We start from the raw sequence: 16,534 nt of genomic DNA, 5'->3' as shown, positions 1-16,534 counted from the left end.
ATTTGTTTTTCACTAGCTAGAAGGGGATGAAGACTGAGGTGGGAGAATGACTTGATTCCAAGAGTTCGAGGCCAGTCTGGGCAACATAGTGAGACCTTGCCTCAAAAAAAAATTTTTTTTAACTTAGAAAAAGAAAGGGATGACAATAAAACGGACTTCACCAAAGCAATATCCCACACAGTATGAAGTTATAGGCCAAAAATTGTATTTTAGGATTCCCCATCTTCTGTGAGACAAAGTAACAAATGTAAGAAGCCAGGTTTGCTCAATTCTGCTTGGCAACATAATTTCACAAAGCCTCTGACTCTGAAGTCTCTGGGAAGACCCTTTGAAGACAAAACAGGATAGGGCACACAGTCAACCATGTCTCTTGCCTGAGTCACTATGTTCCTTAAAAGATAAACGGGCTGGGAGCGGTGGCTCACAAACCTAATCCCAATGCTTTGGAAGGTCAAAGAGGGAGGATTGCTTGAGGCCAGGATCCAAGACCAGCGAGGGCAACATAGCGAGTCCCTGTCTCTGCAGAAAAATTTAAAAATTAGCTGGACTTGGTGGCATGCACTTGTAGTCCCAGCTACTCAGGAGGCTGAAGCAGGAGGATCGTTTGAGCCCAGGAGTTGTAGGCTGTAGTGAGCTATGATTGCACCACTGCACTGCAGCCTAGGCAACAGAGTGACACCCTGTCTCTAAAAATTCATCATCATCATCATAATAATAATAATAAAAGATAAATGACCCTAGTCCTTGCCTTTTCCTGCATATAAGATGATGTCTAACGGGGTTAAGGATGTTGCCTCTATAATCTATAACCAAATGTACTCTTAACCCAAACTTTTATGTGATTCTGCTTTAATGTAACTTGTGAGCAAATTTGAGGTAACTGCTGAGCACATACTGAACCCCCACTGCCTCCCAAAATGCTGAGATTACAGGCATGAGCCACCACGCCCGACTGAACCTTTCTAAAGGGCTGCTTGCTTTTAGTCTATAGACCCGAGTCTACAATCCTCAGTAAGATTTCTGATTACAACTTTTCTCTAGTAAACATGCCTAAAACTTGGAAACAATCTTTTCTGAAGTGACTCTTCTGTTCTCATGTTGGTCTTTGAAAAAGTCTCTTCTTGCCTACTTAGGTAATGTAACACTGTATATATAATATAAAACATTTTCAGACTTTGTGCTGTATTCCCAGACCTCACCACTCCCCCTCCTGACATACCTCCAAGAAGCCATCATAATGTATTCTTCATTGCTGCATTCTAAGGTACAGAGCTATTTTAAGGTGGCCAGGCATCATATCTCTCCTGCAGAATTGAACTCTATTTTCTGTTGCTGTCCCTGTATTTGCCCCTGCCTCCTCTCCTCCCTCATTTCACTTAGTAACAATCTCAACCTAATAGCCAGTCCCACATCCTTCAAACTGATATCTGGCAAAAAACATCATGGGGTAAACAATGGAAAGACATATAAATCAGATTTAAGGTTAGACACTTTTGATCCTTTAGGGTTTGAAGCAAGGCTGGTGACATATACAAACCTTTTCATAAATCATGATTATCCGCAATGCCTTATTGGTTTGTACGTAATGAAGGGAAAAGTGAAACATTTTAGGCAGCAGCAGCAATTCTGTTACCTGTGGAGAGGTCATTCCCTTATAATCCAAACAATTAATGAGACTGCATTGACTGAGAGGAACTCATGCGTGTTTGACTAGAAAGCCAGGTAAGAACTGTCAGTGGGAACCAAACACCTGACCCTGGAGTGTTCAATGAGTCACTCTGGATGTCACTAATCATGGACTTGGAATTACAAAAGGTGAATGGCCCAGTTACCTTTCTTGTCTCAGAAAGACACTGCCAAGAATCAGGAGTGGGGGACAGAATCAAAGACAGATTTAGGAATAAGGGGAATCCAAGGAAGGGAAAAGAAACTCTCCTGCCTCAGTTCTAGAATGTAGGCTGAAGCCTCCTCCTTCTATGTGGGCTTCTCCCTATAGCTTTGGATGGAATGGACTGGGCTGGGGAAGTGAAGGGAAGGGAGATGTCCAGGCTGACAAGGGTCCCACCTTTAGAAAGACAATAACCTCCCCCAACTCTTCCAGGGATCACTGCTAAAGAATGGGGACTCATGTCATCCTCACTGTAGAGATGTTAATGCTCCATCTCTAGTGAAAGCTTTCTTTCCCTTCGCATGAGTGAGACATTAGCAGAGCTGACCAGAGCCATATTTTACTCTATAGCAAGCTTGTTCAACATGTGGCCCAGGACAGCTCAGCTTTGAATGTGGCCCAATACAAATTCATATACTTTCTTAAAACATTTTGAGATTTTTTGTGTGATTTTGTTGTTGTTACTGTTGTTCATCAGCTATCATTAGTGTTAGTGTATTTTATGTGAGGTACAAGACAATTCTTCTTCCAATGTGGCCCCAGGGAAGCAAAAAAATTGGACACCCCATTCTATAGCTAAGGAATCTAAAGTTTCAGAGTCCTTCCCTGCACAGACTCACCCAAGGCATGGGAGGAGCCCCAGCAATGTGCTAATGCAATTGTAGGCTTTTGTAAAGTTTCACAAAATATATTTAAATGGTAATTGGTTAAGACTGAGGTCTCCTAGATGACAGGTTGACGGGGGCAGCAAACCACCATGGCCCATGTATACCTATGTAACAGACCTGGACGTTCTGCACATGTAACCCAGAACTTAAAGAAAAATTTAAAAAAAGAGAAATTTTTGAATCTTAATTTTTATTCCGCAATATGGATGTAGAAGTCAGTAGAAAAACCCAGCATATTAATAATTTCACATTTCTTAACTAACCTCAAACTTAAATGAGCTAAAGTTTACTGTAGTTTTTCCTCCTCTAGTTGCTTTCACACTTTTAAAGATAGTAACAAAATTATTCCTTTGAGATATTTCTGGTGAGATGTATATCTTTACTGTTGGATTGTTTAACAAACAATTAAGTCTAGAAGTTATTTGAGTACATAAAGGTGTAAGAATGATACAATGGAATTTTGGGACTGGGGAGTGGGGGGGAAGAGTGGGAGGGGAGTGAGGGATAAAAGACTACACATTGGTTGCAGTGGACACTGCTCAGGTGATGGGTGCACAAGAATCTCAGAAATCACTACTAAAGAACTTATCCATGTAACCAAACACCACCTGTTCCCTAAAACCTATTGAAATAAAAAAAATTTTAAAGGCAAAAAAAAAAAGATTGAGGTCTTTTTCATTTATGATTTCACCTCTATCACATGTCTCCTTTTGTCAGGTGGCAATGGAAAAGCCATGGACATTTTGGGATTGGCAATGGGAGTTGGGAATACATTTTTTTTTTTTTTTTTTGGGGTCAGTGTCTCGCTCTGTCCGCCAGGCTGAATGCATTGGTTCAACCATGGCACACTGCAGCCTTGGACCTCCCCAGGCTCACGTGATCCTCCCACTTCAGCTTTCCAAGTAGCCAGGACTACAGGCACACCGCCACAGCTGGCTAATTTTTTGTATTTTTTTGTTGCCCAGATTGGTCTCAAACTCCTGAGCTCAAGCAATCTGCTCACCTTGGCTTCCTAAAGTGTTGGGATTACAGGCATGAGCCACTGTGCCGGGTGGCAATACATTTAGTGTGGGTTTAGTAGGTATACTTAAGTGATTTGCAGTTACTTCTGTGAATAAATTATCCCCATGTAGTTATAATGTTATGAACTGAACTACATCCCCCCAAAAATTCGTGTTAAAGTCTTAACCCCTAGTATTTCAGAATGTAACTGTGTTTGGAGATAAGATCTTTAAAGAGGTAACTGTGTTAAAATGAGGTCTTTAGGATCCGAGTGCAGTGGCTCACACCTGTAATCCCAGCACTATGGGAGGCCAAGGCGGGAGGATCACTTGAGCCCAGGAGTTTGAGACCAGCCTGAGCAACACAGCGAGACCCCGTCCCCTGTCTCTACAGAAAATAAAAAATTAGCCCAGTGTGATGATGTGTGCGTATAGGCCCAGCTACTTGGGAGACTGAGGTGGGAGGATTGCTAGAGCCCAGGAGACTGAGGCTTCAGTGAAACCTGATCACACTACTGTTCTCCAGTCTGAGTGACAGAGTGAGACCCCATCTCAAAATAAAATAATAAATGAGGTGAATAGGGTGGATTCTTATACATTGTCACTGGTGTCCTTATGAGAGGAAATTTGGACACAGTTGTGTACACAGAGCAAAGAGCGTGTGAAGGCACAGGGAGAATATAGCCGTTCAGAAGCCAAGGAGAGACCTCAGAACAAAGCAACTTCCCCAGCACCTTGATCTTGAGCATCTGGCTTTCAGAACTGAGAAAATTGTTTTTCAAGTCACCCAATCTGTGCTATTTTGCTATGGCAGCCCTAGTAAACTAATATGCATAGCTTCCAGAAATAATGTCACCAATTTGAATAGTATATGGCATTAGTTATTACAAATTTGAAACACTACAAGTTTGACAAAAATCCTAAAAAGTTGTGACATTATCACTTATAAGGTGTGAAGATAAAATTTTTGTAAATTATCAAGAATTTTAAAAATGTGGCCTGGTACGTGGCTCATGTCTGTAATCCCAGCACTTGGGAGACTAAGGCAGGAGGATCACCCTGGGCAACACAGCGAGCACAGCGAGATTCTGTCTCTCTCTCTCTCTCTAAAAAAAAAAAAAAAAAAAAAAAGGCCGGTCGCGGTGGCTCATGCCTGTAATCCCAGCACTTTGGGAGGCCCAGGCCTCCTGAGCTCCTGATCACGAGGTCAGGATATCGAGACCATCCTGGCTAACATGGTGAAACCCCATCTCTACTAAAAATACAAAAAATTAGCTGGGCGTGGTGGTGGGCACCTGTAGTCCCAGCTACTCAGGAGGCTGAGGCAGGAGAATGGCGTGAACCCAGGAGGCGGAGCTTGCAGTGAGACAAGATTGCACCACTGCACTACAGCCTGGGCGATGGTGTGAGACTCAGTATCAAAAAAAAAAAAAAGCCGTGGTAGCACATGCCTGCGGTCCCAGCTACTTGGGAGGCTGAGGTGGGAGACTCACTTGGGCCCAGGAGGTTGAGGCTGTAGTGAGCTGTGACTTCATCACTGCACTTCAGCCTGGGTGACACACTGAGACCCTGGCTCAAAAAAAAAAAAAAAAAAAAAAAAAAAAAAAAGAAGTGGGGGATTTTTGAAATATGATCAATCTTTCTGGAAGACTGAATTACTTTTCTCTTTAGGAAAACATATTTATCATATGAAATGGCTATCAAAGAGCAGGCAGCTTAAAAAAATTGTAGACCAATATATAGGTTTGTGAGGTAGACATTTTTTGACAGCTTTTAAAAAAATTATTCGTTGACAGCTTTTCTCATTCTAAAACAAATATTCATGTTTTTCCCCTAATCTTGTATTTATTTTTCTTAAAGGGGGCTCCAAAAGTTACACATTTCAGGCACCCAAAAACCTGGATCTACCCCTGGGACTAACCAAATGGATATGGGGAGTTTCTGGGCCATTTGGGGAAATCATACTCCAGTACCCTGGGCTCTGTCTCCTAAGAAATATCAGAGCTGGAGGGCTGATTAGTACGAGCTGCAATGATTGAGGATTTCGGATAGACTTGGGATAGCAAAAGCTGCATTGAAGGTTAGTGGAGAAAAGAGTTCAGACACACCTAACCAAAAATGTGAGAAGTCTGCAATGCGGTTGGGGCCACAGAGACCCTGGACAATAAGCCATGGAGTGAACCCACTTACCTCTCCTGGGGTGTCTGCTCCTCATGCTGATTCTGCTCTTCAGCATATCTTGTTTCACTGACAACACTTACTGAAGAGTAAGTGCTCTGTGCCGACATCACAACTTGGCCATTATGATGTAATGAGGAGGCATCTGTTATTCTCAGGGTAGGGCTTCCCTAGTAGGAACATTCTAATTACTTTGAGGGTAATTGGATTCTTTCATTATTCAAGTGATGTAGAAGTCAATCCTGTTAGAACTTAATTTTTTTCAAGGACTCCTTCCTTGTATAATGTATCACTCCATTCTGAATTAGGCAGACAGCCTTGCTTTTCCTTTCCATATTTGTCCTCCTCCGCCTTAGGGGGTTGCATTTGGTAAGTGCTTTGCTCTTCCATCCAGCACTTGAGAAGTAGAATGTAGGCCGGTTGCGGTGGCTCAGGCCTGTAATCCCAGCACTTTGGGGGGCCGAGGGGGGCGGATCACGAGGTCAAGAGATAGAGACCATCCTGGCCAACATGATGAAAGCACGTCTCTACTAAAAATACAAAAATTAGCTGGGCGTGGTGGTGCACGCCTGTAGTCCACGCCTGTAGTCCCAGCTACTCCGGAGGCTGAGGCAGGAGAATCGCTTGAACCCAGGAGACGGAGGTTGCAGTGAGCCGAGATTGCATCACTGCACTCTGGCCTAGCGACAGAGTAAGACTCTGTCTTTAAAAAAAAAAAAAAAAAAAGGCGGCAGCAGAATGTAATTCAGATGGCCTCCTTAAAGAAGGATTCCCCCACCCAAGGAGAAACACAGGGCTTTCCCCAAGCTCTTCCCTTTAACTGTTGGTTAAAGCAGTTGGTACTGGGTTCCAGAGAAGAGCTGGGCCTTGGTAAATTTCCCACTACCCAAATGATGATAGGATCCCGTTGGGAGTGTCTTACATCAGGCCTGCCTGAGTCCTCCAAAAATCTTTCCTCTGGGCGTTTGCATAGCCAGAGGGCACTCCAGTAGAAGGAGAATAGGACTTTTAGGAAATAAGGTAGCTCTCTAACCAGGGCCATCTCTAGCTCCCTGAGCTCTAGCTGAAGAAGGGGAGTAAGTAAGGAGGTCTCTCTCACAGTCTCACACAAAGCAGACTGCTCACAAACTGACTGGAGGTAAAGCACCCAGGAAGCAACTGGCTACAAAAGCTGCTCTAGCCGGGCGAGGTGGCTCATGCCTGTAATTTCAGCACTTCGGGAGGCCGAGGCGGGCGGATCACGTGTGGCCTGCAGTTCGACACCAGCCTGCCCAACGTGGCAGAACCCCGACTCTACTAAAAGAAAATACAAAAACGGCCGGGAGCAGTGGCTCATGCCTGTAATCCCAGCACTTTGGGAGGCCGAGGCGGGCAGATCATGAGGTCAGGAGATCGAGACCATCCTGGCTAACACGGTGAAACTCCGTCTCTACTAAAAATATAAAAAATTTGCCGAGTGTGGTGGCGGGCGCCTGTAGTCCCAGCTACTCCAGAGGCTGAGGCAGAAGAATGGTGTGAATCCGGGAGGCCGAGCTTGCAGTGAGCCGAGATCGTGCCACTGCACTCCAGCCTGGGCAACAGAGCTGACTCCGTCTCAAACAAACAAATAAATAAACAAAAACTGGGCGCCTGGCGCAGGGGCTCATGCCTGTAATCTCAGCACTTTGTGAGGCCGAGAGGGGTGGATCATCTGAGGTCAGGAGTTCGGAACCAGTCTGGCCAACATGGTGAAACCCCCGTCTCCACTAAAAATATAAAAATTAGCCTCGCGTGGTGGCGCGCACCTGTAATCCCAGCTACTCTGGAGGCTGAGGCAGGAGAATCGCTGGAACCCCGGAGGCCTAGGTTGCAGTGAGCTGAGATGGCGCCACTGCACTCCAGCCTGGGAGACAGAGCAAGACGCCATCTCAAACAAACAAACAAACAAACAAGCAACAACAACAAAAATTGGCCAGCCACAGTGGCTCACTCCTGTAATCCTAGCACTCTGGGAGGCCGAGGCAGGCGGATCACCTGAGGTCAGGAGTTCAAGACCAGTCTGTCCAACATAGTGAAGCCCCGTGTCTACTTAAAAAAAAAAAAAAAAAAAAAAAAAGCCGGGTGTGGCGGTGCGTGCCTGTAGTCCCAGATACTCGGGGGCTGAGGCAGGGAGAATCGCTTGAACCTGGGGAGGCTCAGGTTGCAGTAAGCCGAGATCGCGCACTGCACTCCAGCCTGGGCGACAGCAAGACTCTGTCTCAGGAAAAAAACCCCCAAAACAACACACATGCACTCCCCCCCTACTCCCCACAATAACTGCTCACAAGGGTGCGCCCTCTACTGGAGGGTGAAGAAACCTCGTTATTACAGGCCTGGTACTGTGGTACTCCCTGAAATTAGACATTATCAGACATGTACTGAACTGATTCGCAAACTTCCCTTCCAGCATCTGGTGTGAGAAATTGCTCAGGACTTTAAAAGAGATCTGCAGTTCCAGAGTGTAGCTTAGTGGTGCTTTGCAGGAGGCAAGCAAAGCCTATCTGGTTGGCCTTTTGAAGACACCAACCTGTGGGTTGTCCATCCCAAACGTGTAACACCTATGTCAAAAGACATCCAGCTAGCATGCTGTATGCGTGAAGAATGTACTTAAGAATCCATTATGAAAAAACTAGCCGGGCGAGGTGGCGGGCACCTGTAGTCCCAGCTACTCGGGAGGCTGAGGCAGGAGAATGGCATAAACCCGGGAGGTGGAGCTTGCAGTGAGCTGAGCTGAGATCCGGCCACTGCACTCCCGCCTGGGCGACAGAGCGAGATTCTGTCTCAAAAAAAAAAAAAAAAAAAAAAAAGAATCCATTATGATCGGGGAAACTTCATTCTCAAAAAAAAAAAAAAAAAAAAAAAAAGTCTCTGCTTCCTGTTATTGGCAGTTCTGAATGTTAGATTTTTTTTCCCCCATGGGGTCAAAAGGTACCTAAGTATATGACTGTGAGCAGAAGAACAGGAGACAGAAGTCAGGTGTTGTCAGTTTTTCAATTTTCATTTGTGTGTGAATTTTTAATATAAATGTGGGTGGGGAAGTAAAGCATTAATGCAAGTCAAAATGTTTCAGTGGTTCAACTTTATAATAATTATAAGCAAACTTACTAAATTTTCCTGGACACACACACACAAAGAAACAAGGTGACCAAGAAACTGAGTCAAGGAGGGAATCTTGCTTCTGAGTCTCTTGCTGCCCTTAGCCCCAAACACACAATACTTCTGAGTATCTTATGACATACTTTCTTTTCATATTTCAACTTTATTTAAAATACGAGGTTTTATGTCCAGAAGGGAGGGCAGTTGCCCATGGAAGGCGAAGTGAGGCACAATACTATTGGGTTGAGGGCCAAGTGCACAGGGTTGCACTGTGAAGGAGCTGGGGAGGCTCTGGGAGGGCCTGGTGACAACAATGGATTTGAGGAGATTCACATAGGAAATTTTCAGTTCCTCCCCAGGTTAGCTATTCAGTGGATGGATTATTCAGTCTTTTTAGCAAGGTCACTGCTCCTTAGCAACATCAACAAAAGTGCCAAAGCTGGGGACACAGAGAATACTGTCATTGCCTTTTGTTTCTCTTTTTCGCCTGGATGGGGAAAGAAGCGGAAACCAATAGTAGAAAATGGAACATTTATGCTAGCCCTTGCCGTGAAAAATCACGGGTTTCTGTAGACACCTCTTTCTTTTCTTATTTTTATTTTATTTTATATGTATTTTTTGAGGGTCTCACTGTCACCAGGCTGGAGTGTAGTGGTGCCATCATAGCTCAGTAACTTCCAACTCTTGGGCTCAAATGATCCTCCTGTCTCAGCTTCCCGGGTAGCTGGGACTACAGACGTGTGCCACCATGCCTAGCTAATTTTTTAAGTTTTTGTAGAGACAGGGTCCCACTATGTCGCTAAGTCTCAAACTCCTGGGCTCAAGCAACGCTCCTGCCTCAGCCTCCCAAAGTGTTGAGATTACAAGTATGAACCCCCACACCCAGCAGAGACCTGTTTCTTAGCCTGGGAATCGGATGCAATCAGGAGGCCTGAGTTTAAGTCCCATCTTAAGCTGCACTAACAAATTCTATGACCCTGCTAGAGTCGTTTCTCACCTCTGGACCTGTGTTCTCATCTGTAAAGGAGCCTGGAGCCAATGATGTCTGAAGAGAAGCCTTGTCAGGTCTGATTCTATGACCTGCAAACTGTAAAGATCCCAACAGGCTCCAGAAAAACAGCAGTTAGAAACAAGGGAATGTAGGTGTTAGATGGAAAACCGAGGAGCTAGGGCTCGCAGTGTTTTTCTACATTCACAAAGAAAAACAAACAAAACAGGACGGAAGCTATGGGACAGGTAGGTGTAGGAAGATAGCTGCGATCTGGATGAGAGGAATGGGCAACAGAGCTGGATTGCCTCAAGGACCCAAGCCTATGACCCTGGTAGTGTTTTCTCTTACAGCACTTCCCAGTCCACAGCTGACATGTTATATTCCAAATTGCTCCTGTTCATATAGTCATGAGCCGTCAGAGGAGTTTCCACCACAATGCCTATGTGTAACACATTAATAGGGTGGCTGAAGATTCCGCTAAACTTCTAGTGTTCCCCGTGTCAGATTAGACTGCACCTGGCTGGGAGAAAGCAGTGGATGCAGCTCTCTCCCAGAACACTCAGCTTTGCTTACTAGGGGTATGAGAAACACAGATGGAAGTTTTGGAAGAGCAGTGCAAGACGGAAAGGGCATACTGACTAATCTTGGTTGATCTGCAGATGGTGGGGTTTGTGGTAGTGCTGAATCAGCTCAACCCAAAGTGAGGAAAAGCCAGGGGGTTGGGAAAATCTCAGTGCTGAAGTCCTGGGAAAGGAGTACACACCAAAGGCATCAGGGCAGGGAATCTCTCCAGAGAGCCACTCAAGAAATATTAGTTTCTTCCCTATTTTACAAGGTTTGGTAGCACTGATAGTTATGTAAGTCAGGTTCCAAGGAGACACCCATTATTTGTGTGCATAAGAAAGTAGCTCAGCCAGACCCAGCCCTGAGGCAGTGGGGAAACTAACAGCTTACCCAAGCCTTGGGGCAGCTCAATATGGGAATAATCAAGACCAAAATGTTGTTCTATAAAGCTGAGATTGGGGGGAGTGAGCCAGGGTACTTCTCAGAGAGAAAGAGCTTAGGGAACAGGATTATCATTAGCATATCTCCACAGAGTTGGCACTTACCCAGTAACATCAGGATTCCTAGAAAAGGCCCAAGCACAGACCCTCTAGCAGGTGTCTTAGTCATGGACCCAACCTAGTGGCAACAGTAGGGGGTTTATCTGTTCAAGGCCAGTGGGGGAAGAGGGAGGGAGGCGGCACACCAACAGGTGTGGAGTGCTGGCTAGGGCCAGGAGACAATTCCAATGTATGGAAAGGCTAGAGTGTAAGTAGGCAGGTGAGGGGGGTCCTGTGCTGATCCTGCATAGATGGGACACTGACACAGGAGACAGGAGCAAACTCCTTTGAGTCACAGATGAAGCTTGGGGGCCCCCTGTCTTCTCCAAGCCAGTCCAGAAGATTGGCAGGATGGGAAGGCAGAGCACAATCAGAAACTACGGTCTTTTCATAATAAGAGATTATAGCAAGGTTTTTAATTTTGTTTTTAAAGAGGAAAAAAGTATAACATCATGGTTACACAGAGGCTCTGGAGATTCCCTGGGTTCACAATCCTACTTCCGCCATTTACTAGCTGTGCGATCTTGAACAAATCACTGAGCTTCTCTGATCCCGTTTCCTCACCTCTAAAACATACATAATGATAATGTTCTACTCATAGGGTTGTTTTGGGCATGCACGCAAACAAAACAGATTTTACGATCGAATCATAGTTCTGGAAAGAAAAAACAGATTTTAGCACACAAGTATTAAGTAAATGTGAGCCCTCACTATTGTTAATACAACATGGCAGTGACACACATACATTAGACAAGAGATTATTACAAACTGAGCCTCCACCCAGTCTCCCTATTATCCTCCCGTGGGTTCCTAATTGATGACTAAACAGTGCATTGCTGGGTGGCTTCCAGTAGTTTCTTTCTTCACTTTGCTGCAACTTTGAACTGAAGGTGATCCACGTGGTACATGACATTCTTCCTGTTTTCTTCACAAGGATGATGTTTAAATGGGCATTTGTTTGAGGAATGACTTGGAGGGTTCCTCTCTTTCAGTCATCTTTTCTCAAAGACTAAGGTTGTGGACAGGAGGGGCATGGTAACAAGCCCCATACTCTATTCTTCTTCTTTTTTGGGGGGTGGGGGATGGAGTCTCACTGTCACCCAGGCTGGAGTACAGTGGCGCAATCTCAGCTCACTGCAACCTCCATCTCCCCGTTAAAGTGATTCTCCTGCCTCAGCCTCCCGAGTAGCTGGGACTACAGGCATGAGTCACCATGCCTGGCAAAGTTTTGTATTTTTAGTAGAGACAGGGTTTCACTATGTTGGCCAGGCTGGTCTTGAACTTCTGACCTCAAATGATCCACCTGCCTCAGCCTCCCAAAGAGCTGGGATTACAGGCGTGATCCATCGCACCCGCCCCCACACTCTATTCTGAATGCATGTATGGGCACATGTGCATGCCTGTCCCCCTTCACTCAGTGATAAGGAAGAAGGGGAACCAGAAATTTCTCTTTGAGAAATTAGTAACAGAAATGGGTGTGGGGAGTTGGTTACCTGGGAGATCCTTGTTCATTTGTAACATCAGAAACTGCTTCTTTTCCTCCTCCTCTCTTCTAGAAGACTGTCAAGGAGCCCGAGTGAGGAAAGTAGACCAACCATGGTCTTGGAGAAAAGAAAATAGGGTTTCCATCCCTTCTGTAGGGAGAAGGAATAGCAGAGATGAACAAGAATGAAGAAGGAAACAAATGGAAATAGACAAAATGAAGGTAAATACCCTGTATGTTAAAAGAAAAAAGTGATGAGAAGGGAGAGACACAAGGAAAGAAAGAGAGAAGCAAAGAGGTTAGGAATAGGGTAAGAGAAAAGGAAAAACAGCAGCCAGCAGAGGAATCACTCCCCTCTTAAGGTTAACCAGGAGGAGACATAAGGCATGAATGTGAGTGGGTATGAGAGTCCAGCTTTCCCACTGCACTTGCTCTGGTTATGGAGCAGACTGCCATCTTCTGGTGTCATTTACTATTCAAGTTGCTTAGCTGTTTTATTTGTTTGTTTTGTTTTGTTTTTTTACAATCAAGTGGATTGATTGAAATGTTTTGATTCTTCATTTGAAATGTTTCTATTCCACATACCCATTATCTTTTATCCCCACAAAAGCCCCTAACATTTTCCTTTAATCTTTTGGGTTCTCAAGCATCATTTTCACCAAAAGAGATGTACCTATCCACAGTTGTCTCAGAGCATGGAGGCTGAAAGTCTGTGAGGGCAAGAGCAAAATGGAGCAGATGATGGGCTGATGGTTGGTTATGGGATGCTTCGTGGGCTCTGGAACTTCTGTGCCGAGAACTGGAGGACCCATCCTCGGCCCGAGCCAGATGCTTGGGGTACTATGTATTCTGAATCATAGCACTAGGTTGCAAAATGTGGCTTCTAATCTATACTCTGCCATGTACAGATCACAAAATATCATACAAGGAGCCTTAAAAGATCATCTAACCTAAATCCAATTTTCCAAGGAAAAAACTGGGGCACAAAGAGGTGAAGTAACTTGCCCAAAGTTATATAGCTAGTCAGGGAATTCCTTTTCGGAGACAAAGGAAATCAGAATAGTCATTCTCCTGATTCACCGTCCCTCGACAAACAGTCCATAAAGTGCTTGGAGGTTATTAAAAGGCACCCCAGAAAAGTAAGGTTGGCATTTTCCTGGAAGCCCCTGAGTGTACAACCCCTGAGGCACCACAGTATTTGGCTATAAAAACAGGTCTGGAGTTGCTTTGGCCTCCATTTTAATCCCTAAAGCTGCCTGGAGGCTGGAGCTCTGATGGCTACCTGTCATCACTCCCCAGCCAGTCCGCGGACACCGCAGCCGGGAACTGTCAGAGGTAACAAGGGAATCCCGTCATAATGCCAAGGACCAAGGAGCAGTGGCCAGGTTCCTGGGATTAGGCAAGGCAATTATGGCTGAGTTAAAGCTAGGATGGGTAGGACAGGGGGATCTGAGGTGGAAAGGTGGGTAAGAAGAGGGAATGCGCCAGCAATCTAAATGACTTCGACTGGGTGGGCTACTTCACATCATACCTCCTCCGTCTCCAAAAGGTTCTTAACCTTCTTCAACTGCCTAGGCCTGATGGACCTCCTCCTCCCTTTCTCCCAGTGCCCACTCACTGAAGGGAAAGCCACCATCATCCTCATTCTTTTCCTTTTTTTCTAATCCCTCCGGTGCCGTTTCGGGTCTCCTTCCTCCTACAGTCTGGGTCCCTTTCACTCACATCCAACCAGCTTTTAACACCCGGATCTCCCTGAGCTTCGTTGGTTCCGCCCACTCCCCCGGCCTCCCCGCCCCCACGTCCCTGATTTCCCCACCATTCTCGCCCTCTTCGGCTTGACTCCCTTGCACCGCTCCCCGCCAATCCCGGTCTCTCCTATTCCTCCCCGCCACATCGGGTCCCCCCGCCCCCGGGTGCCTTTGGTGTTTTCAGCCGTCGGCTGCAGGCGCCTCGTCTCAGATAAAGTGGATCCAGCCCTGGGGCTCAGGGGCTCCGCCACTGCCCGGGTGCTCGGGCCCACGTAGAGCATAGTCACGGCCGCCGTTGTTGTCCCAGAACTCGTGACCTGTCACACGGTAGCGCAAAGCGAAGAGCAGGGCGCCCCCAATCGGCGGCGCGGGCAGGCGGAAGGCGAAGCGGTCGGCGCGCGGCGGAGGCGGGGCCGGGCCGGCGTAGGCCGCGGGCGCCTCGCGTTGGCTCCGCCAGCCGTCCGCACTCCAGCGCACGCTCACGCGCTTCTCGTAGGCCAGGTCCAGCACGCGCGCGCTCCCGGCCACGCCCATCGGGCCCGCCTCCGCGCGTTCCAGGCAGATGCGCTGCGCCTGCAAGCGGGCGGCGAAGCCTGGCTCGCTGGCAGGCTCCAGGGCTGCGCGCGCCTCCTGGAGGAAAGAAGAAGCGGGAGGAGGGAGTCCAGGGCGGAGAGAGGGGAGAGAGAGGGGGCGGTGTCAGAGCGAGGCACTGGGCCAATCAGAGGCCGACTCCGGCGTCCACGCCCGCAGAGTGCGGCCCCGCTGCCAGGGTGGCCTAGAGCCACTCGCAAATGGTGTACCCCAAAAGGGATGGGCAGGCACAAGCCCAGGGATGGGATGGAGATGGGTGCTCTTTGGCAAATCCACTCCCACACGCCCGCTGCGGCCGACTGGGGGAGGTCCCCAGGAGGGGAGGTGCCCCCGCCGCCTACCTGGAGGCCGCGGGCGCGGGGCTGGCAGGGCGCGAAGTGGCGGAGGGCGTCCCTCTGCAGTTGGATCTGCACGTGGCGGGGCACCCTGGGCAGCTCACCGGGACGGAAGCGGCGCACGGCAGCCAGCTCCAACCCCAGTGCGTCCGCGAAACGCACTCTCTTGCGGGTGTCTGGGCTACGGCTGCGGGGCGCCCGAGCCCCGCCGCCTCCGGCTGGTGCTGAGCGGGCCCGGCGGCCCCGACTAGGTGCGTGAGCGCGGGATCGTGCCCCGAACCGCGTCACGCCCTCGCCTGGCTCCTCCTCCGGCTCCTCCTCGAGGCTGGGCCGCTGGCTACGGTAGTAGGCGCGCTCCGTTAGCGCGGCAATAAAGCTCAGGTTGCGGGGAATGTCGGTGCCCGGGGGCCGCTCACGGGACATGGCAGCCCCCTCCCCGGCGGGGCCAGCCCGCAGCGCCACCGCGCTCCCCTGTCTTCCTCTCTCCCGCCCGCCCCGCGTCGGCGCAGAAGTCGCTGGGTCCGCTTCTGCAGCCCCTCGCCACTGCGTACTCTCCTTGCAGTCACCTCCAGGATCCTCCACCTCCCGTTGCTTTGCCTCTCCTCTGTGACTACCTTTCCCTCCCTCTGGCCATCAGCTTCCAGGGTCTTAGACTATCACATCCTGCCTCCTGCTAGCGGTCTGCTCTGAGCGTGCGCTCAACGGCACTCACCCTCCGGTTCCAAGGCCCTCTCGGCCCGGGTCCCCCCGCCCACAGCCCTCTGACAGGTGGCTCCGCTTGTCTTCGCTGCTGCACCAGGGGGTGGGGACTCCACCTTTTCGGTCCCCAGTGAGGCCACTCAACCTTTTTAAAAAAACACCCACGGGCCGGACGCGGTGGCTCACGCCTCTAATCCCAGCACTTTGGGAGGCCGAGGTGGGAGGATCGCTTGAAGCCAGGAGTTCAAGACTCAGCCTGGGCTACATAGTGAGACCCCTAATCTCTATAATAATAATAATAATAATAATAATAATAATAATAATAATAATAAAATGTAAAAAGTCCTCAACCTTTCCGGCATAGCATAGGAAAGGTTAACGCCGGGAAGAAAAAAATAACCTTTCATTTTCTTGCAGGGGAAGGTTCAAAACGTCCAGCATGTGACTTTATCTTTGGGGTTCACTGTTTTGTTTTCTGAAACCTAGGCTCCTGGTTTGGGCAGAGCGTGGTGGTGGGTGCAAAGAAAGAAAGGTCATGAAAGCTAGGTAGAGTCTTTCAAATAGAAGGTGAGAATGTGGCACCCCAACTGAGAACTGCGGGAAGACCTAGCTTCTAGTGACCTTGAGCAAACAAGGCATAACTTCTCTGGACTCAGTGTTCGTGTGTGTGTGTGTGTGTGTGTGTGTGTGTGTGTGTGTGTGTGTGTGAGATGGAGTCTCACTCTGTCGCCCAGG

At 47.9% G+C, this 16,534-nt stretch overlaps 1 protein-coding gene across 4 annotated transcripts; it reads right to left on the bottom strand.

Moving 5' to 3' along the window:
- Nucleotides 1–8,989: 8,989 nt before the first annotated feature.
- On the bottom strand, nucleotides 8,990–15,819 carry PPP1R3E (protein phosphatase 1 regulatory subunit 3E). 4 transcript variants are annotated; one of them, XR_004057168.1, is made up of 3 exons: nucleotides 15,107–15,819; nucleotides 9,847–14,804; nucleotides 8,990–9,336 (listed from the first exon to the last, which is right to left on the bottom strand). XR_004057168.1 is itself a non-coding variant. In XM_030929701.1 (3 exons), the coding sequence occupies exons 1-2, from the start codon at nucleotides 15,521–15,523 to the stop codon at nucleotides 14,382–14,384; spliced, it is 840 nt and encodes a 279-aa protein (XP_030785561.1). In that variant the 5' UTR covers nucleotides 15,524–15,819; the 3' UTR covers nucleotides 11,352–12,577; nucleotides 14,344–14,381. The 4 variants fall into 4 exon arrangements, 1 of the variants encoding a protein (XP_030785561.1); XR_004057169.1 differs by lacking the exon at nucleotides 8,990–9,336 and having other exon boundaries at nucleotides 11,352–11,952; nucleotides 12,437–14,804; XR_004057170.1 differs by lacking the exon at nucleotides 8,990–9,336 and having other exon boundaries at nucleotides 11,352–11,868; nucleotides 12,437–14,804.
- Between the last annotated feature and the right edge of the window lie 715 nt (nucleotides 15,820–16,534).

This window comes from Rhinopithecus roxellana, chromosome 5 (genome assembly GCF_007565055.1).
Source record: "Rhinopithecus roxellana isolate Shanxi Qingling chromosome 5, ASM756505v1, whole genome shotgun sequence".
Classification (NCBI taxonomy): domain Eukaryota; kingdom Metazoa; phylum Chordata; class Mammalia; order Primates; family Cercopithecidae; genus Rhinopithecus; species Rhinopithecus roxellana.
This window is presented reverse-complemented; position numbering and strand designations above follow the sequence as displayed.

What these genes read in the sequence shown, in the direction of transcription:
- PPP1R3E (XM_030929701.1), bottom strand. Translation starts at nt 15,523, where the DNA reads ATGTCCCGTGAGCGGCCCCCGGGCACCGACATTCCCCGCAACCTGAGC. An exon ending in CCCGCGCCCGCGGCCTCCAG is followed by an intron (nt 14,805 to 15,106) that starts GTAGGCGGCGGG and finishes TCTTTCCTCCAG; the next exon opens with GAGGCGCGCGCAGCCCTGGA.